General features: G+C 33.7%; 2 protein-coding genes across 3 annotated transcripts; one reads left to right on the top strand and one right to left on the bottom strand.

Annotated features, from left to right (window-relative positions):
* The first annotated feature begins 3059 nt into the window (after window positions 1–3059).
* LOC126692662 (delta-1-pyrroline-5-carboxylate synthase-like) lies at window positions 3060–13513 on the top strand. Its single transcript, XM_050388354.1, has 20 exons — window positions 3060–3243; window positions 4696–4767; window positions 4955–5058; window positions 5203–5305; window positions 5721–5882; window positions 6646–6923; window positions 7304–7457; window positions 7633–7797; window positions 7936–8013; window positions 8303–8392; window positions 9438–9524; window positions 9652–9738; window positions 9814–9910; window positions 9983–10086; window positions 10245–10320; window positions 11050–11200; window positions 11319–11387; window positions 12644–12710; window positions 12812–12882; window positions 13245–13513. The coding sequence occupies exons 1-20, from the start codon at window positions 3178–3180 to the stop codon at window positions 13324–13326; spliced, it is 2163 nt and encodes a 720-aa protein (XP_050244311.1). The 5' UTR covers window positions 3060–3177; the 3' UTR covers window positions 13327–13513.
* Window positions 13514–14639: 1126 nt separating this feature from the next.
* Window positions 14640–16964, bottom strand: LOC126692663 (NADPH-dependent aldo-keto reductase, chloroplastic-like). Of its 2 annotated transcripts, none has more exons than XM_050388357.1 (8): window positions 16820–16964; window positions 16463–16603; window positions 16282–16332; window positions 16053–16129; window positions 15792–15879; window positions 15399–15674; window positions 15053–15298; window positions 14640–14937 (listed from the first exon to the last, which is right to left on the bottom strand). In XM_050388357.1, exons 2-8 carry the CDS (start codon window positions 16592–16594, stop codon window positions 14851–14853), a joined length of 957 nt encoding a protein of 318 aa, XP_050244314.1. In that variant the 5' UTR covers window positions 16595–16603; window positions 16820–16964; the 3' UTR covers window positions 14640–14850. The 2 variants fall into 2 exon arrangements, with proteins under 2 accessions (XP_050244314.1, XP_050244312.1); XM_050388355.1 differs by having other exon boundaries at window positions 16721–16887.
* Between the last annotated feature and the right edge of the window lie 4594 nt (window positions 16965–21558).

Raw genomic sequence — 21558 nt, 5'->3', positions numbered from 1 at the left:
CAAAAATTAAAAAACTTAAATAGACACATGGCACAAGTTTAAGTGGATAATTATGGTGTAGTTCCCACATAAATTTGGACACATGGTGCAAAATTGGATTATAATTTCAAATTCTAATTCAATTTTCTCTAAGCTTTATCTATTAATATATATATATATATATGTAGATGACTTATAAATTTGAATTTTTTTTTAGTTATATGATTATGTTTTTTATGGTTTATTATATTGGATTCATCGTTTTCTATACTAAATTAACTAATTTAGCACAAAAGTTTAAAATTTTAGATTAGATGGGACACATGACACAATATTAAACTCTAATTGAAATTCAATTTTACACTAAATTAACTCACTTGACAAAAAATTCTAAATTTTAGATCAGATGAGACATATGGCACAAAATTAGACTCTAATTGAATTCTAATTAGAAATTTAATTAGATTTTCTCTCTGCTTTACCTATTATTATTATTATTATTATTATTACTATTATTATTATTATATAGATTATTATTATTATTATTATTATTATTATTATTATTATTATTATTATAATAGACAATTTGAAATCTAATTGAATTTTCTCTCACTAAAATTAAAAATACACTCCAACTAATCCAAGTTTTAATAGATACATAAAAAAAATAATAATAATAAAAAAACAAAAAAAAAACTATGCTAGCCCTCAACACAAAAAATGCCAACAGCACAATCTAATAAGAGAAATGATATGTCTACAATATTTTTACAACAAATCCTAAGTGGCAGGTTGTTACTGGTTGTTATTGTTAGGGCAAAAAAGTAATCTTAGTGTTAGTTTCAAATTTGAACCAATAACAACTAACCACCTGTGATTTGTTGTAAAAATATTGTAAAAATGTTATAGACGTAGCATCTCTCATCTAATAAATCCTCTATCCACACACGGTGTTCCTTATTCTCCTTTTTAACCGTCCATCAATTTGACCCAATATTTAAAGGGACAAAATCGAATTAACCTCATATCTTAAATGATCACAAGTACAATTTACCAATGTCAATGTTGGCTAAAATAATGGTTTACCCAATGTACCCCGTTGGTCACGTAATAATCAAGAAATGGACGAAAGTTAGATAAAAGATTAAATCGGTTTTGTTTTGTTTTGGTTTTTTTTAAGGATTGAATTAGAACTTCTTAAAATTAAGACCTCGTTTGGGAGTTCTTAAGAGAATGAAATTGAATGATTATAAAAGAATTGAAAGGAATGAAATAGATATTTAAATAAGGGAAAGAAATAGAAAATAAAAGAATATAATGGAATCATTAAATAAATAAATGGAATCATTAAACTTGTTTAGGAGTAACATAGAGGAAAATAAATGGAATCATTTTATAACAATATTACTATTAGACCCTTATTTTAAAAATAAATGAATAAATATATAAGGGTATTTTGAGAGTTTTAGTAAAAAATTCATTAAATCTAATTACATTCCCTTCAATTCCTCCCAATTTTGGGGGAATAAAAATTTGAGGTTTTGAATATTCTCTCTATTCATTTTATTCCCTCCCACTTAAAACTCCCAAATAAGGGAAATGAACTTTCCCATTAAAACTCCAAAAAAAGAGGAGAAAAATATTTTATAACTATATTTTTCATTCCTTTCCATTCCATTTGTTTTCTTGATTCCAAACGAGGGCTAAAGTACTGACCCATTATTTAAGGAACAAAAATGTAATTTATCCCAAACTACATCGAGACACAACTATTAACAACTATACAACTATTATGGAAACATCCATTCTCTTCAACTTTGTCATATGTAAGTATAAAAATGAAAAACATTGAAAAAGAAATGAGCACACTCCATATTATTAGGAAGATCTGTATTCGTGGCCTCGTGGGAGGGTTTGTTATGTTAGGTTAAAAAAAGACAAACAAACAAAACAAAAAAAAAAAAAAACAACTATATCTTCCCCTGATCTCTCCACAAGTTGTTAAGTTGTTTTTTTCTTCTACAATTGGTAACAGATTAATGTTGGAGTCTATCTTTTTAGTTCACGTTTTAGTCCATTTGTGGGTAGAGGAAAACTTTATCCCCAAAGGAAATGAACGGTAGCAGGGAGGAGGAGGAGGAGGAGGAGGAGGATGATGTATATCTTCCTTTTTCTCTCCTCGACCCCAATTTTCCTTATCCAAACAATGACTTTGTCTTCTTCTCCCTCGTTTTCTTTCCGTTCCCTCCATTCCACCAAACCAAACTTAGTTAGGTAAGTGGAGTACCACATATTCAGCAAACAGAAGGTAACAAATTCTATGGTTTTTAATTGGGTTAAGATTTTTTAAACCACTTATTATTACTACCAATTGTGCTACATAAATTACACAAAATTGATGTAATAATAAATGTAATCAATGAGTTTCAACTTTCAACTACATAAAATTTTTTTGTGATTGGTATCTCAAAAATTTCTTATATTTTTGGGTGTTGTACAGCACCGTTAATGTGATAAAATTTAAAATAAACTATTCACCTTTTTTTTAGAGATATGGAAAAAACTGAATATGTATTAAATGTGTGTCAGTTTAAATGGAGAAAATCAAACCATTTTGTAATAAAGTATAACTGAAAAGTAAAACATTACCAATTTTCTATGTAGTGAGATTTGTGATAGATCATAAATGAACCACAGCTGATTCATTAACAGGTGCTAGCCGGCACCCGTTAACAAAGTCTTTTTTTTTTTTTAATAATGAGATGAGATTTTTAAAAAATTTGGGGAACTTAAGCTTAAGCCTAAGCCTTGAGCTGCAATTGAGTAAGATTAAAGTGGATGGGGACAGTAACCAAACCTTGGAGGGAGCTAAAAAACAAAATAGAAGAAAAGGAGAGGTGACTCAGCTGAGTTCTTTTGTCAGTTTGTGGAGTCACGAGAGGAGGGTGATTAAAACATCATGTAACTCTAACCTTACCTGTGGGAGAAACAAATTAGTCTATGAGGAAACTCGTTCACGTGGCATAGTTGCCACGCCTTACGTATCGTTGAGAACCTCTGTAGCAGTATAAATAAGAGCCACCCAAAAAACAAAAACAAAAACAAAATCACACAAAACACAAAAGATCATTGCTTTTCTTCTCTTACAATTATTGGTGGTGGCTCTTCAACAGTCTTCTTGCTTTGCCTCTGATACATATGATAATGGACTCCATGGATCCTTCTCGAGCTTTTGTCAGGAATGTCAAGCGTCTCATTGTTAAGGTGTTATACCCTTTTAAGCGTTATATATGTTTATCTTCTTCTCTGCTGTAATCTTTGCTTTTCATTATGTTTGTTTGTTTGTTTTCGATCATATGTGGGGCTTTATGTTCCATTATTCTTGGTGTTCACAAACACAAACACAAACACAAACACAAACATCGCACTTTTATAGACCCTTTAGTGCCATTTCCCTGTTTAAATATAGGCATGACTGTGTATTATACACTGTTCCTATATATAATCTATTTTATGTTATAAATGTGAACATTAATAAAAATAGAAATCGCGTGTAAAATTAGAGACGTTGTGTGTGTGTTTGCAGCGTATATCAATGATTGTGTGTAAGACCGATTTCCCTTTAAATATTGTATCTTTGTATGACAACATCGGCTATGCATGGCGTATAAAACGTATTTTGGGGAAGTTCATTAATTTTATCGTGAAAATAAGGTTACCCATATTGATTTTGAACCCACAGATCCTCTATTTCAAGTCTTCTTTATTTGAATCCTTTTCTGCACGTGACATACATAGCCAAAAAAAAGAAAGCCGTAGAAAATAAAATTTAAAGGTAAAATCTTTTAGAAGTAAAAAAGGAAAAATTCAAGGTCGAATTTTTTTTACAAAATCAGTTGTGTTAGAACTTAGAATGTACTCATTTTGCATTTCGGACTTAGGAACTTTGAACTCCTATTTGTGGTTTTTGGGAATCTTATTTTCTCATCATTGTTGTTGCTATTATTAGTATTATGATTATGATGATGATGATGATGATGCAAGGTTTTCGAAACATTGCTTATACTGTGGGATTGTTTCTGTGAGTTTGAGACAAACTGTACTGATAAATAATGCAACTAAAATGGCATACATACTGGAGATTCCAATTGTAATGACATGCCCAAGTTTCATGTTTACTGAGGAAATATTTCGACAAAGTTCAAGTGTAGTATAAGAAACTGGAATACAATTTCAGAATCTAGCTGCATCCTTGCCCAACTAGTTCCAGATTGGGGGTATATATGAACACTTCAATAGTGAAGAAAAACATCTTTTGTTTTGTTTGTTTTTTTAAACTATAGCAATATCTTTTTTTGTGATTATGACTAAACATCATTGATTACTCTTGCATATCTAGAAGCATTGTCTTGCATCATTGAGGAACACTGTGTTTTATTGAGGGGGAAAAATGAGGAATACCCCCCTTCCCCTTTTATTAATTTTTTTTTTTTTTCATTTTGCAAAGCTTCTATGTTGTGACAATTAATTATGGTTTATGATTTCATATTTTTTTGCTGGAAAGTTATTCAATTCTTGCATGAATGGTGGGTTCCATTATAAGTTAATTTAATACAATCCAATATTATGTGAGATGAGAGAGTATTGCTTCTGAAGCACTCAATAATTGCTTATGTTTGCTAATTATTTTGGTTTGATTTGTTTGGATCATTAAAGGTTGGAACAGCTGTGGTTACTCGAGGGGATGGAAGATTAGCACTTGGCAGACTAGGGGCTCTCTGTGAGCAGGTATGTTATTCTATTGAATTGGAGAATGGTTTTTGTTTTTTTTTCATTTTTAACTCTATTGGTGTCAAAATGGGCAGCTTTCCAGGACTTCTGAAAATCAAAATTATTCTAAAACAATCTCATAATAATTGTAGTTTTTGTGGCTGTAAACGTTTTTCTCACCCCATAACCAATGAAATCCATACAGCTTAAACAATTGAACTCTGGAGGCTATGAGGTCATTTTGGTGACTTCAGGTGCAGTTGGCCTTGGACGCCAAAGGCTTAGATACCGGAGAGTGGCTAACAGCAGGTCATTACAATTTCCATTTGCTTTAACACACACGTTTATACTTGAATACCTTGTGACCTGCAATTTGAGTGAGATATTTATACTGACCATTTTGTGTTATTCATTTGACAAAGTGAAATTCAAGAATCCATATATGTTTTGCAGCTTTGCTGATCTCCAAAATCCGCATAATGGCTTTGATGGAAAGGCATGTGCAGCTGTAGGGCAGAGCAGTCTCATGGCTCTTTATGATACCATGTTCAGCCAGGTACAAATATATTTTCTATCTCACATTGGATTTACATTTGAAAGTGCGCTTGTCTAGTGCTTTTTTCTGTTCTGAATTACTTCACACGTGCTTTAGCAGGTTAAAAAATATATTGCACTTCCTGCACTGTCTTCCCTCCCCCCCCCCCCCCCCCCCTTCTTCCCCCTCCCTGCTCTGAATTGTGGAACTGGATCCTTTGGAGAGTTCCGTAAGATTTTTTTTTTTTTTTTTATCTTACAGTGAATGGAATGTCATGTCATTTAAAATTTAAATGACATGGCACTGGATGCACCTCTAGATATGTAACATTTAATCTAAATCATGAAATGGGTCTATTTCGAATGGAAATGATCGTAATACCTGATGTGCATCCTCACTTCTTGTAAGTGCTAATATAGGGCTCTTATATATGCAGCTTGATGTGACTTCTTCTCAACTTCTTGTGACGGATGGCGTTTTTAGGGATAAAGGTTTCAGGCAGCAACTTTCTGACACTGTGACCTCATTATTAGATCTGCGGGTTATTCCTATTTTCAATGAAAATGATGCAGTGAGTGATAGGAAAGCACCATACCAGGTATGTAATCCTTTTGTTTGCCTCTACTTAAGCATTTGACATTTCAATTGGCTCTGCAAGTTGTTTATGATTTTCTTTCTTCTACTTTTTGTTCCTCTTTAGTAGGGAGTTATCTAATTGTAATTTGTCATCTGATTTTTCTACTGCTTCTGTTAATTCTTGTACTCAACAACCAATGGCTGAAGTACCCATCATCAATGGCCTTTTGGTTTTCAATCAACCTCAAGTCAAGTTCTAAACTAGGCTAAGAACCTCATCAATAATGATTGTTTGGGTTCCAACCAGGCTCGAGTCATATTCTAACTAGGCCAGCCATATGGGGCTTGATCTAAAACATATCTCCTATTTTGTATGGCTTTCTTTTTATCAATATACATGTAACTGAAGAAAATTTAAGGATCTCTTGAGTTATCATAATCTGTTGGCTGAAAATATATTCATGATCTTCCTTTTTGCCAAACATATTGAAAGTAAACCAACACCAGTAATGATTAGACATTCTCACTCACTTGGTGCACACACAAATCTTTGTGTTACTCAATTTTGTGGACAATACTTGGTGGTGGTGGAAAAGTAATTTTCCTGGGCTTTTTTTTTTTAAAAAAAACCTTTGAGGCCCAAGCTCTGATATATGTGAATTGCACGACATAAATTGCTTTTTTTAATTTGTGCCAATTTTTTGTAATTAGATTTTGATATCAATAATCTATATTCCCTGTTTTAATAATGTGTCTTTTTATTCTGACTGTAAGCATCATTGCAGGATTCTTCTGGTATATTTTGGGATAACGACAGTTTGGCAGGTCTATTGGCTATGGAACTAAAAGCTGACCTTCTTGTTTTGTTGAGTGATGTGGAGGGCCTGTATAGTGGTCCTCCAAATGACCCAAAATCCAAGCTAATCCATACATATGTCAAAGAGAAACATCAAGGGGAAATAACATTTGGAGACAAGTCCAGGCTGGGAAGAGGGGGTATGACTGCCAAAGTTAATGCTGCTACTTGTGCAGCTGATGCTGGTATACCTGTTGTTATTACTAGGTATTATTCTATCATTTGCTTGTGTAAGTATATAATATTTAAGAGTGTGGTCTAAAGATACTTTTCCTGGGAAATAAAAAATCTTGAACGTTTATTGTTTTCAGAGCTGGAATGTTAACGAGCCAGTGAACTCATGGTTCAGCTGTTAGATTGTTAGAATCACCAGTTGCAACCATGTTGTCATGGAAGAATTTTTTTTTCTTGTCTCAGTTACTGACTTAGAGGAATGGGCTTGAAAAACTGATGATTTAAGCGGAAAGATACTGATTAGTAGCTATGCTCAAGATACCTACAACTAATCAATCTTTTGCTTTCTTAAGATGTTATATACTGTTCTTGGTTACTCTAAAATGATTTTAAAACTTTTTTTTTTTTTGAAGTGGCAAAGCCACAGACAACATCTTAAAAGTACTTCAAGGAGAGCGTATTGGTACTCTTTTTCACCAAGATGCACATTTATGGACTCTAGTTGGAGATCAAGTTGGTGCACGTGAGATGGCAGTTGCAGCTCGGGAATGTTCTAGACGGCTTCAAGTAAGTCACATCATGTTTTCTTCAAATTGGCAAAGCCTGGCGTTGCTTGTGTTACTATAAATTCTCCTAGGGGCTCAATTTCGATGTCCTAATGTACTTTTGAATACTTCAATATAGTATCATGAAGGTGGTCATATTGACAACTTCAATATATTTTATGGATTTCTCACCATAGGCCTTAGAAGCTCATGAAAGGAGGAAAATATTGCTGGACATAGCTGATGCTTTGGAGGCAAATATAAGTGTGATTATGGCTGAGAATGAAGCTGATGTTGCTGCTGCAGAGGAGTCTGGATATGAGACGTCACTAGTGTCTCGTTTGGCTCTTGAACCCAAAAAGGCAAGTGCTTGTTGAGTGCCAGATTTATATTTTGATAATGAACATGAGCATATATTTAGTATTTTCTTCTATGTAATAATTCAATAAAATGATCTCTTTATCAAAAAAGTCTCTCATTTTAGTCTTTGTATTGTTCAGATCTGCGCTCTTGCAGAATCTGTTCGCAAACTTGCAGAGATGGAAGAACCTGTTGGTCGCGCTTTAAGTAGAACAGAGGTCAGGACTCCTTACTGAATTCTGTTTATCTGATAAATGAAATCAAAGCATGGAAAATGCTTTTAGGGGTTTTACACCCTTTTAAGTTCAAAGATAATAAATCAGAAATGGTTTCTAAGAGAATTATGCTGCTTTCTTGGGAGGTTTAGGCTTTGAATTAAAATCAGCATGTTACAAACAAAAATAAATCATGTTTATCTTTTCACCAATAAAATATGTTGTGCATTTGATTATCAAGAAGTTCTTTGATCATCATATTGGCCCTTCTGACGACTGCTCTTGCATTCAGCTTGCAGATGGGCTCATTTTAGAGAAAAGATCATGTCCTTTGGGTGTCATTCTGGTTATTTTTGAGTCTCGACCTGATGCTCTAGTTCAGGTGAAAGTCAAAATCCCTTCTTATGAACCCCCCAGCATCTATTAATTGCTAAAGATGTTTAAGATGACCTATATGAAAAGATATTTTTTAGCCGAGTGGTTCATTTTTTAAAAATATGTTGGTGATTGACCAGAACTTTTCTGTTTTATAATAGTATTTATGGGCCAGAACATGCATATTACCTTGCCTGAACCTTAAATAATTGGTGTGGATGTTCTCGGAAAGGAATTGCAAAGAATGATGTGTGTTGAGGGTGAGATGTTTCTTGGACCACATGCTGAGCAAAATTTTCTTGAGTCACCCCTTCACTTGGGTGGATGAAAATGATTATTGTTTATAAAAGAAAGTAAGAGGAAGAGTAACAGAAGAAGGGAAAGAAGTCATGAGCACCTAAAGAAAGCTTCAAGCTGCAAATCTCAATTCAAGAAGCACCTACAGTAAAAGAAAATTACAGTTATTCATAGATTAGAAACTTATAATTCCAAGGATCAAACTAATCTGTCCATATTTTAAATCCAATTTGAAGCAAATATCCCAATGAATAGCATGAACAGTGGCTTACCATTGTGATTAGAAACCTCCTACCACTGTAAGGAATAAATAAAAAATATAAATATTAGAAGACTATGTCCTAGGTACTACCATGAAGTGGAAAGTTCTTTTTGATTTACAGGGGCTTAGTAACTTTTGTTTTAGGTGTCCAAAGATGACACATTATGTCTAATATGCCAAATGAAGGTGAGGGTGTGGCATCTTTGCTCTGCTGAAAACTTAAAATCTAGAAACAAATAAAACTCACTACTGAGCTTATATATTCTCTATATGCACAATTCTCATGCATGCCTGCAGAAAACTTTTAACCCTTGTTATCTGTTATCGGTATCATTATTATTATTCCTTTGAGTTGGTAAGCAGGGAAAATAGTAATCTGACAAGTTGTGAGCAACTGGATGAACTTCAAGCTTATGGCTACAAAGGTTTTGTTGTTAGTTTGTGTTATTCTATTGATTGTTTGACAAAGCTCCTTTATCTCATTATTTAATAGATAGCTTCACTAGCAATTCGAAGTGGGAATGGTCTACTGCTTAAAGGAGGGAAAGAAGCCAAGCGATCAAATGCAATATTGCACCAGGTTTGACTTTGTAATTTCAGGCAGTATCTTCTTGATTATTTTGGAGCACATCATTATCTGCTTTTCCTTATATTTATTTTAATTTTGGTTTCCTTGTTCCTTTTTTCTCATTTCCTTACTTCTATAGGTCATTTGTTCAGCTATCCCAGATACTGTTGGTGACAAACTTATTGGACTTGTGATTTCAAGAGAGGAGATTCCTGATCTGCTCAAGGTGGGTACTAACATCGGACACTTTTGAGGGTTCTTGTAAACAGTTGGTTTTTAACCTTTTTTTGTACTGTCACAGCTTGATGATGTAATAGATCTTGTGATTCCCAGAGGCAGTAATATGCTTGTTTCTAAAGTCAAGAGTTCGACGAAAATTCCTGTTCTTGGTCATGCTGGTAAGAGGAATAAAATTAATTTTTAATTTACAAAATAGAGCTTCTGGTTAAGGTGAAACTTTTATTATGCAGATGGAATTTGTCATGTTTATGTTGATAAGTCGGCTAATATGGATATGGCAAAACGTATTCTTCATGATGCGAAGACAGATTATCCTGCAGCCTGTAATTCAATGGTATTTTCAGTTTTTCTGTTTACATTTCATGTGACTGACCATCATTTTTTGTCAATCAGTGTCTAATGGATTGTAGCAGTTCTGGTTCTTTCTGCAGAATAAACTTCAGTCTGTATTTTCTCTAATTAAGCTATCTTGGATTTGTTATTGTGTCTCAGGAAACACTTATTGTGCACAAAGATTTGCTTAGTAATGGTGGGCTCAATGAACTTATTTTTGATCTCCAACGCGAAGGTATGATCATCTGTGTAAATGGCCATCTCTTAAAAAATTGCACCTCAGTTTATAAACTATATCTCTTTTTGATACCCTGTCATGGTGTTTGAAGAATTTTATTGAATAGTTCTAGTAATTTGATGGTCAACAACCAAAATTTTATTCTATACTACACTGCAACTCCATGGGAATATCTTTTTTGTGTCTTCGTATACAAACATTCTACGAACCTACATGTCATGATATAATATTATGATCATTATATTTTTAATTTGTTATTTTTTTTTTTTGAAATAACAATAGATTTATGAAATCATGTTGATGCCACACATTTCTACAACAACTGGCCCAATGGTTGGACCTGTGATCCTTGATCTGATAACTTCTATGCATTGATGAATGATCTGGTTTTTAAAACAATAGTCAAAAGTAAGCATTAACCTTTGGCCCTTAACATTTTCAAAGGAGAATTTGATACATAACAATAAGATTCATTTGTATCAGTATCATTAACTGGAACTTTAAAATTTCATTTGTTCATATTTTGTCGCTACAGAATCCAATTTTATGTTTGGCTCCTTTAATGCACTTGAAGGTATATTCTGTTTTTTGCTTGAATTGTTTCATAAAGTGAGTTGGATTCAAAATTTAGGCATATTAGCTACCTCCAAAAGATAATTACTGAGAAAAATTCAACATTGATGAGTTCAGAGGGATTCTCCACTAATGCAAGTTCATCTGTTGCAGCTGTTACTCTATATGGTGGACCAAGAGCAAGCAGTTTGTTAAATATTGCAGAGGCATGTTCATTGCATCATGAGTACAGTTCAATGGCTTGCACAATTGAAATTGTGGACGATGTGTTTGCTGCCATTGATCACATACATCAATATGGAAGGCATGTTGGCATACCTCAAATTTTCACTTTCTTTTATTTCTATTTGTGTATATCTTTTTAGGTGAATGTTGTAATGATTGATTCTCTAATTCTCTTCTCTCCCTCCCCTTTATTGCAGTGCTCATACTGATTGCATCATTACAGAAGATACTGAAGTTGCTGAAATTTTCCTACAACAAGTTGACAGGTAGGTTGCCTCTTGCCAATAGTTCAGCTTATGCTATAAGATAGAATTAATAGAATATCTCATTGGCTTCCTCTCAAAAAATTTCTGATGGAAGAAAATCATTGCAGCCACTCTTTGATGTAATAATCATACAACAATTTTGACTTGTGATGTTTGGGTAGTAGGTAGACCATATAATACCGAAAGGAAAAAATGGTTTTGTGTCATGTCATCTCCACTAATGCTGGTAAGCACTAACCCCATCCATATCATCATTGCTCGCAGCAAATTTTAGGCAGCAAACCTGATTTTCACCATTCACCACCTTATGTCCTACCCATTATAAGTAGATTGGACCAGTCCCCAGCAATTCAGACCATTCATTAAACCATCTCTACTTATGGTCATGCCTCTAGGCACAACAGTGGAAAATTTGGTGCTAAAGGGTTGGTGACACAGCTATAGAGATGTCGGAACAAGTAAGCCCATCACATAGCAGGTCAGCTCCTTAGCTAAGCTTTGGTATTTTAGTTAGTTTGAATACGGAGTCCAGCCTTAAGTTTTTTCTAGATATCTAAACTTTCTAAAAGTCCTTTCACTAGGATGTGACATTAAAATGAGCTTGAAAGATTAAGATCATATAGTTTCTATGACCTCATAATCAATTATCTTTTAACTGTTTCTCTTAATCAGTAACTTTGCAGTTGTAGTTCACCAATTTCCAAGGGATGGAGACTCGGGTAATTAGGGATTCTTTTCTGGCAAATAGATAAATTTCATGTCTTTTGTCTTCATTCTCCATCCTTTTCAGAAGATCATAGCTAGGATATTTCTAGATTCTTGAATTTCTTAAAACCTAAGGAGCTCATTAAGTTGAGTTCCAATTTTATTTTTTGTCAATTGGATTGGAGGGCAACAGCAACTACTGTGGCCAAGATGATGCATCTGGTCCAAATACACTTTGTTAAAGTTTTTGATAAAAGGAACTCTTCTATAAGAGATGGCCCCAAAAGTGCATTGTTGTAAATGATAAGGGTATTCTTCTATCTATATTTTATGGTGTCTTTAATGATTAAACTGATTTCTCCCTTTAAAGGATAGCTGTTGGAATATTTTTCCATTTTTGGTTATACCTTAAGATGAATTGATACCTCAAAAGTGATATCCCTCTTATAATTTTGCCCCATCAAATAAAGGGTTCACATTTCATACTTGTTGGTACCTGTATGTTCATATCTTTGCAATATGACCTCAGTCTCACTCTCGTAATTTAACAGTGCTGCAGTATTCCATAATGCAAGTACCCGATTCTGTGATGGATCACGATTTGGATTTGGCGCAGAGGTATGGGATCTTCAACAATCATGGTGTTTAGTACCGATATGATTGATTTTGTTTTATTTCCCTTTTTGATCTATTGTTGTTTCTGTTTAATTGCTGAGTAGGTTGGCATAAGTACGAGCAGGATTCATGCTAGAGGTCCTGTGGGAATTGAAGGACTATTAACAATACGATGGTATGGGAATTCTGCATGATATTTCTTAGGGTAAAACTTAGTCATAGTACCTTAGATGCAGTATATTAAGTTTCCTAATTACATTCAAACACTTAGATGCATTAAAGTTAATTGACCTTGGAAATGATAATAGTGTTTGTGCTTTCTTGGTCAATGCAACCATATGTTTGAATTTAATTGGACAACCTAATGTATTGTACCTAAAGTATTGTATCTAAGTTTTGCCCTATTTCTTGCTACCATAATTGAGTTATAATTTTCATAATATGATTGGGCATTGAAAATTAGTAGTCAATGTTCTTCAAAAAAAATTCATTTTTGCACAGTTTGGTAATGATGAATCCTCTTTGTTGTAAGTGCAGGGTTTTGAGGGGGAGAGGGCAGGTGGTTGATGGTGGTAATGGAGTTACTTTCACACACAAGGATCTCCCTCTAGATTCCTAGTTGAGCAGGAAAAAAATAAAAAAAGTTCAGGCACTGCAAATTATGGATGTTTACCTTGTCATGCTTTGTATTAGTTTCTATGATAAAAGAATTATTCCCCTTTCTCGATTCTGTTAATCAGGATCACTTTGGGGGCAAAACTTGTGTGTAAGGTTCCTTTTTTAAATAAATGATTTTTAACCATTCATTTTCTAGAGCTTATGCCAGAATCCACCTTCCTGGTACGTATGTCTTTACCTTGAGAGGATCCGCTTCATAGGATTTAACAGAATGGCACCAGAAGAATGGTTAAAAAAAACAAGTATGGTAAAGTTAAAGTTGGAGCTAAATGACACCGAAAGAATTTAAATTAGCGCTAAATGACACCGGAAGAATATCAAATAAACAAGTATGGTACAGTTCTTTATTAGCCACTCCTGAAGACGTGTTTTGGGAAGTTTGAACTGGGTAGTGGGTAGTGTAATATAAACATTGTTGTAACTCTGTTTTCTCACATAGTGAATTATTAGCCGCTCACTGAGCTCCTATGGGTGTAGGCACACATAGGAGCTATTACGTAAATTCTGTGTGTTGATTTCTCTCCACTCTTCTTTAATCTAGGTGTGAACAGATTATTTCACTACAACCTCCATGAATCTAAATGGTAGTAAGATATGAGTAATTGACCAATGGCCAAGAAATTGCAGGAACCAAACACAATGATAGTCTCTTGATTATTAGAAAAAGCAAAAAACACTGCATAGGTTGTAAACATTTTCTTAAGTAGATGGATGGTTGCATATTAACTTAATGTGGATGCTCATTTTTGCCCCAATTGGAGTGTGCCATGATGTTTCATGCATTTTAATGAGCTTTTTCTTAAATAATTTTGCATATCTCCTCTCCCTCTCTCTCAATTATATTTTGCTAATAATGATTCTAACAACTATAAGTATACGTATTATCCATTACTTCTATTCAAGCAGTTTATTTGCCTGCGGAAAATTTAACCGATCTTGATCCTGGCACGACATTTACACATTTAGATGCTACTACCATATTATCAAGAGGATTAGTTGCCAAAGGTATCCATCCAATAGTCGATCCCTTTAGATTTAATTTCAACTATTCTCCAACCTTTCGCTGATTGGTTGGAGAAAGGAGAGAAGATTATTCAAGTTTTAGATTTCCTGATTATTGCAATAGGTTTCTTAATAAATTGATTGTCTCAAAAGCTTAAATGGTTAGGAAATGGTGAAACTAATCATAACCAAAATTCTAACATGTGTTGTGGATTTAAAACTTACAACCACTGAAAAAGCTAAATAAAAAAATGATTGAATAACAGAAAATCATTATTGGAAATTTGTCTCTGCGTTGTCTTACAAGAATTCATAAAGGTTCAAAGAAATCCAAAACACAAGAATGCTTTGAAGGATGTCTACTACATGAGAACCCTGGTTTCCTTAACAAACGGGAACTCAATAACATAATAATCCCAGGGTTTCTGTTTGATCAAATAAAATTGAAAGAGTGTTTGTCATATCATATTTCACCATCCCAGAGTTCTTGGAGGCTTTTGTAAGGACTGAGAGTCTCGTGGATTGCAAATTCCCCTCGGAGGAGCCTTTGCTGTATCACACACCAGCGAGAGAGATATTAGTGGACAAGTTAATTTGTCTTTAAAATATATATATGGTTGAAGGCGTGCAAGCCTGTGAATTGCATTGTTTTGAAGCATACATACCTGGTGGATTTCTGATAATTTTGAGAAGAGTTCAGGAGGAATGAACCAATCAAATAAGCTCAAATTCTCCTTGATCCTAGATTCATTTACACTCTTTGGAAGGACACTGTGGCCGCTCTGGAGACCCCAACGCAGAGATACTTGGGCTGGCGACTTGTTAAGCTTTTCAGCAATTTCAATCAGTATTGGTTCCTTCAAGACTTCCCCCTTTACCCATGACCCTGGAGATCCCAGAGGAGAATAAGCCTAGAAAGAGAAATTGCATTAGTGACATAAAGAAACAAGTCTTAGCCTGTACAATTTCCCAAAAAATCAAAGTGGTTGAATATAGTTTACGAAAGTACACCGTGAGATGAATGCCAGTTGATTTGCAGAAGTTGTGAAGTGCAGGCTGCTGCCAGACAGGGTGGCATTCCACTTGAACGACTGCAGGTGGAACTTTTGCATGTGTGAGCAAGTCCTGCAGCTTCTTTGTTGAGAAGTTGCTCACTCCAATCGCGCGTGCTTGACCGGATGCATAAAGACCCTCCATTGCATTCCATGTCTCTGGAAGACATAAGGGAGCCATGACTTCAGGGGCGAACCCTTGTGAGCCTGGCTTTGTTCTAATTGGCCAATGTATCTGTAGCATATAAATTCAACAGCCATTTCAATTAGTTTATCATTGCACTTCTAGTTTATAATTTCTGTAGGACAAGACATACAAAAATCTGAGATTGTGAAAGTACTAGAGGCATACAAGATATAGATCAATGTATTCCAGTTGTAGATCTGCCAAACTCTTGCTCAAAGCCATTGAGACGTCTTCTGGAGCATGAGAACTACACCTGCAGATATTGTAGTTCAGAGTCAGAAGAGGTAACAAGAGTCTTTTAACACATTGAAAGGCCATAATGGGTTCCAAGCAAATCACTCAAGCTGAACTAATCTGTATATTCTGAATAAAAAAAAATCAGCATTATAGATCAAATTGAAAACAAGCATGAGGTGGAACAGATACCATAGCTTAGATGTGATAAACAACTCACTACGCTGCACTACCCCTGAGGAAAATAGTTCCTTCAGTGCCACTCCTACCTGCATCACAGCAAATATAACTCAAAAAGCTTAAATATACACAAAATTTGGCACAACAAGCACATGGAGATCAAAGAAAGCTGATGAAATTGATAGTGGCTGGTGGGTTGTACATAAAGTGGTCGGACGTAAAATTAGAAAGCAAAGTATACCTCTTTCTCATTGTCATAGACACTAGCACAGTCAATATGCCTATAACCAGCCTGCACAATTGGAAAACAATTTCTGGGCAAATTAAAATAAACCCTACAATTTTTTTTTTTTTTTTTTTTTTTTGGGCATAATGGTTTGAAAAGAAAGAACCATTTCAAGAAAATATTGCAAAAAGAGAACCTTGACTGCGGCAATGACAGCTTGACCTACAACACCTGGAGGAGCTTTCCATGTTCCAAGACCAACAGAGGGGATCTTAGCTCCAGTATTAAGATCAAAATACAAAGGTCCATGTCTAGCTTCTTGATTCATTTCTTCTCCCTGATAATTAAAGAACAAATTCAACTTCAAAAAGAAAAAACAAAAACAAAAACAAAATTCATTAAAAATAAAGAAAATGAACGTCATCAACAACAACAACACAGGTAACATGTATACTTTCAAGTGCAGTTAATTCAGCAATATTTTTGGAGCCAAATGCACCTGGCCAGGCCCAACTTTTTCTAAGAAATGTATGGATAATGTTTTAGTCTAGACCTTCAAGGCATACAAGTAGGTATTTTCTTCTTGGAAATCCTTGTTCCTGGGCACTTCTTCAAGATTGGAAAAACTCCAAAAAGCATTGAATGCGTCATCTTAGTACTCAATAGTTGATACTATTAGAAAATCCATTCACATCCCAAATTTGATTATCTAAATATGTTAAAAAATATTATGGAAATTACACAAAATAATAATTAGATGTAATTTAATTTTTTTAAAATTACAATATGTGTCATTTTGTTATTCATGGAACTATTGCAACTTATTAATTTCCGCATTTTGTTACTAAGGCAACGCTAACTTTTATTTATTTATTTGTGAGATTTATATCAAATTTTTTAATTATATTTCGTTATTGCTAATAAAAAATTTATCCAATATCCTTTTTTAGACTTAATTAGTTTTTTTTTTTTTTTAGTTCTTCATATCCAAATACATATTTTATGGTAGAAATTTATAATAAATAAATATTTACAAATAAAACAAAAGCTATCTACAACAATAACAACAAAATCTTAGGTACAAATTTCTTTTGGGGCTGCTATGGATCCTCAAGTCAACTACATATATTCTTAAAAGAAACGCTATTTATAATATGAAATTATAATAACTAGAATAAAACAAATTTTCAAGTGAAAAACAATTGAACTTAATTTTGAAACTTCACTTAAAAATAGAAGTATGAAGTATCTAACGATCTCAACTTTGCATAAATAAATAAAAATTCATTACATTATTCAATGAGTTAACACTAACAAATTCAAGATTAGTCAAATATCAAGGCCATGCATGAAATTTAATAGAAGGAGATAAATATTAATATTAAAAAAATTTACTTATTTAATTTTCCAAATAGTGGATGATATAAATTAAAGTTGAGCTTTAAGCATAATACAAATACTTTTTTATTTCCTAAGCGCAAAGTACAAATACTTTATTTTTAGACTAAAATACAAAACTGACCCTTTAACTTTTTTTAGATTTCATTTCAGTCCTCTAACTTTACTTTCGTTCATTTCAGTCCTCTAAATTTCAGATTTATTCAATTAAGGCATTTCCGTTAACTTTTATTAAAAAAATTTGAAAAAAAAAATCTAGAAAATATTTTTCAATCACTAATTGAATTTTTTAAATTTAAAAAATTTGAAGAAAAATTTATAAAATTGAAAAATTAACCATAACATATAACAAAAGTTGATGAAAAAGCCTTAATTGAATAAAATTGAAAGTTAGAGGACTAAAATGAGATCTTAAGAAATTTAGAATATCAGTTTTGCTTTTTACCATTATTTTTATTAACATAGTACAAATCCCTAATTATCTATTAAAAAAAAGTACAAATACCTATTGTACACACTACAGTTAGTTTTTTTTTTTTTTCTTTTTTTTCTAGAACTCTAAACCATAAAGTCAACTATAATCTATGGTATGTACAGCTAAAAAAAAAATTACTAAATGACATATTTATTTATTAAATAGAGAGAAGCAAATAATAGCAATGAAGTGATTTTTGGCATTTTGATTTAATTTTTGCTTGCGGTTATTGATAGAGTGATTTTTCAGCTTCTTGCTGTTGGGAGAACGTCTTCGCTGCCAATGAAGTGAAGTTTTTTTTTTTTTTTTAATCTTTGTTTGATGTATATTTTTTTATCTATTTTTTCCGTAGCAAATAAATAACTATCATTAAATCTTGTGCTTTATCATTTTAATTAGACCACCGCACACCCTTGGTGCGATGGTCACTTTATAAGTATAAGTGCTTGTGAGGTGGGGGAGGAAGAGCCGGGGTTCAAGTCTCCAGGAGAGAACTTCACACACATATACACTTAGATTAGGCTAGAGTAGAATTCTATCTTGTATAAGAAAAAATTTAAAAAAAAAAATCATTTTAATTAGGGTAAATTGTAAATTACACCCTTAAAGTTTGGGAGTGTTTGGATTTTACATTTTGAAATTTTAGAATTTGGATTTTACCTCTGGAAGTTTGGGGTGTTTGGATTTTACACCCTAACATTTCAGAATTTGGATTTTACCTCCTAAATTTTAGAGGTGTTTGAATTTTACTCACTAAAGTTTACGGGTGTTTAGATTTTATACTCTAAATTTTCAAAATTTAGGGTGTGAAATCTAAACACTCCCAAACTTTAGGAGGTAAAATTCAAATTTTGAAACATTAGAGTGTAAAATTCAAACACCTCCAAACTCTCATTCGAAATGGTCACAAACAACACCATTGAGAAATTCAATCATTACAATCTAAAATTTTTACTACAAATAAATATTGTGTCTATTGTGCCGATCTAAGATAAGTTAGGCTCCACACACACACACACACACACACACACACACACACACACACACAAAATCTCGTTCATTTGTGGTTTTCCTCCAAAGCAAGAAAATAAACATAGCTTTAGGTTTAGAGGTTTATGTATTTATTTTCCCAAAGTTTTTCACTACAAAGCAAGTAGCACATACATTTGAACAAAATAGAAAGTCTCAAAACAAACAACTGACCAACAAGTATTCATTTTCATGTATATGCACATATATACACACACAAAAATATCGTTGTCAAAACATACCTAAAGATCAAGAATTCTGAACAAAGTAGTAGCACGCCACTTGAGGTTTTTTTGGGAGGCTGAGTTATCAGTTGTGTTTGTGCGTAAGAGAGAACGAAAAAACAATGCCTATTGATAAAAGTGAAACGAGGAACAAAAAAATAGTTGAGATCTGGAGTTTGACATGGTCTATTGGAGAATCTAATGGCTTGCATTGGTCTTAGGCGTACAAATTATTGGTTACATTTTGGTCTTGCATGACATGGTCGAAACTGACCAACTGATGCCTTAAAATAGGTAGTTTGTTAAAGAAGTGTTGGTTCATGCTGCTCCAAGTTTGGGTAATTTATATAAAGCGAAATTACATTATTAGTCCCTGAAGTTTACTATATGTGCGCAATTGGTCCATCAAGTTTCAAGTGAGCGCAATTGGTCCCTCAAGTTTTCAAAATGAGCAATATAAATCCTTCAGTTAACTTCCGTTAGTGGTGTTGATTACGTGACTAACGGAATAATGACCTTGCATTTTTTAAATGATGTGACATTTATTTTTATTAAAAAATTTCGAAATTAAATTTACACGTAAGAAAGAAACTAGACCCATTCCAAATCAAATATTTATCCTAACCCGGTACAAAAAAAAATCTCCAATCTGATTTACAAACCACGAGAGAGGAGAGAGAATGAACAGTTCCAAGGCCTAGCTGCCAGCGACGCCGCTGCCCTCTGCTAGAGACGGTGGCCTCCTACTTCGCACATCCTTCTCCAACTGACAGCCACTGACCCGCCTCCCTCCTTCTCTCGCACAGCCACTAACCCACCTCTATGACTGATTCAGTGCTGGTTTCCCAAAACACGTCCTCTTCAGCTTGAGTTTTCATCCTAAGCAGCCTTGAGAATTCGAATTGAATCAAAAAGCCCATATTGTATGGTGGATGATCTCATAGTTTGGACCGCTTCGAGCCTCGTGAATTCTTGCCCCTGTCTCGGTCTTTAGTATTAAGGAGTATTCGTCATTAATGATTTTTTCTCCAACGCACGTTGCATCCATAAATAAGATGGTTGTGGCAGTGGCTCTTGGGTCCAAACCCAGCTGAAAAACAAAAATTTTCATAATTCAATGCTAACTTACAAGTCAAAACAATGCAAATAAATTTATGAATTTGTGCTTCCATTGAAAATCATCAATTTATCTCTTTCACCGTAAATGGAGGTTTTATGTACCAGGTTGGAATAAAAATTTGAATTGGAATGGGTCTAGTTTCTTTCTTATCTGTAAATTTAATTTTTTAAATTTTTTAATAAAAGAAATGTCACATCATTTAAAAAATGTCAAGTCATTATTTCGTTAGACATGTAAGTAACACCACTAATAAAAGTTAACCGAAAAACTTATATTGCTCATTTTGAAAACTTATGGGACCAATTGCACTCACTTGAAACTTGAGGGACTAATTATGCACACAAGGTAAACTTCAGAAACTAATAATGTAATTTCGCCTTTATATAAACCCAAAATGATATGAAAAGATCACAACTGGATATCCACGAGATGGGTTTATTGGTATGGAATATCCTGAATGCAATCTATCACACTATCAATTCATAGAATTTTTAATGTGTCACATGAGTAGGAAGTGGATTAATCTAGTAAAAGGCCGAGACACCACTTCCTTTATATATATATATATTATAAGGGCCCAAAATGTTAGGCCCACTTAGAATAGTGGAATTAAATTTTATAGACCTAGTGTCACTAATTTGTTAGAGTATGGGTTTGCGAGGTCAACTTCAATACTCTCTTATGATCAAGATATTAGATTAGTGGAGTTAGGGCTGAGTGAATAGTAAAAAGAAATACTAAATGTGGAAATAACACTTCCTCGGGTCTGGTCGAGGAGGCAATGTTCATAAAAAATTTTCAAGTCCTTAATACAAGATGGTGTTCTACAGTTTCTGTTCTTTCCTTCATTTCTCGTCCCTTTCCTTGGAGGGATTTCTCTCCGCATCTGAAACCTCCACCTATACAACTCAAGGCATTAGTTTGGATGCTTGTCCCATCAGGGCTCTGCTGGAGGTGGTAGAGTGTGCTATGAGTTATGAAATTACTGTTCAAAGGTCATTCCTTCATTAATGCAGCCAGCTGAGTTAATACAGTGCATTGAATGC

Source organism: Quercus robur, chromosome 7, assembly GCF_932294415.1.
Source record: "Quercus robur chromosome 7, dhQueRobu3.1, whole genome shotgun sequence".
NCBI lineage: Eukaryota > Viridiplantae > Streptophyta > Magnoliopsida > Fagales > Fagaceae > Quercus > Quercus robur.
This window is presented reverse-complemented; position numbering and strand designations above follow the sequence as displayed.

Excerpts from the sequence above, each read along its gene's own strand:
- LOC126692662 (XM_050388354.1), top strand. The coding sequence starts at position 3,178 with ATGATAATGGACTCCATGGATCCTTCTCGAGCTTTTGTCAGGAATGTC. Across the intron at positions 5,883-6,645 it reads ATAGGAAAGCACCATACCAG|GATTCTTCTGGTATATTTTG; the intron begins GTATGTAATCCT and ends GCATCATTGCAG. Across the intron at positions 7,798-7,935 it reads TGGCTCTTGAACCCAAAAAG|ATCTGCGCTCTTGCAGAATC; the intron begins GCAAGTGCTTGT and ends TGTATTGTTCAG.
- LOC126692663 (XM_050388357.1), bottom strand. The coding sequence starts at position 16,594 with ATGAATCAAGAAGCTAGACATGGACCTTTGTATTTTGATCTTAATACT. Across the intron at positions 16,130-16,281 it reads TCTATGACAATGAGAAAGAG|GTAGGAGTGGCACTGAAGGA; the intron begins GTATACTTTGCT and ends GCTGTGATGCAG. Across the intron at positions 14,938-15,052 it reads AATTATCAGAAATCCACCAG|CAAAGGCTCCTCCGAGGGGA; the intron begins GTATGTATGCTT and ends TGTGTGATACAG.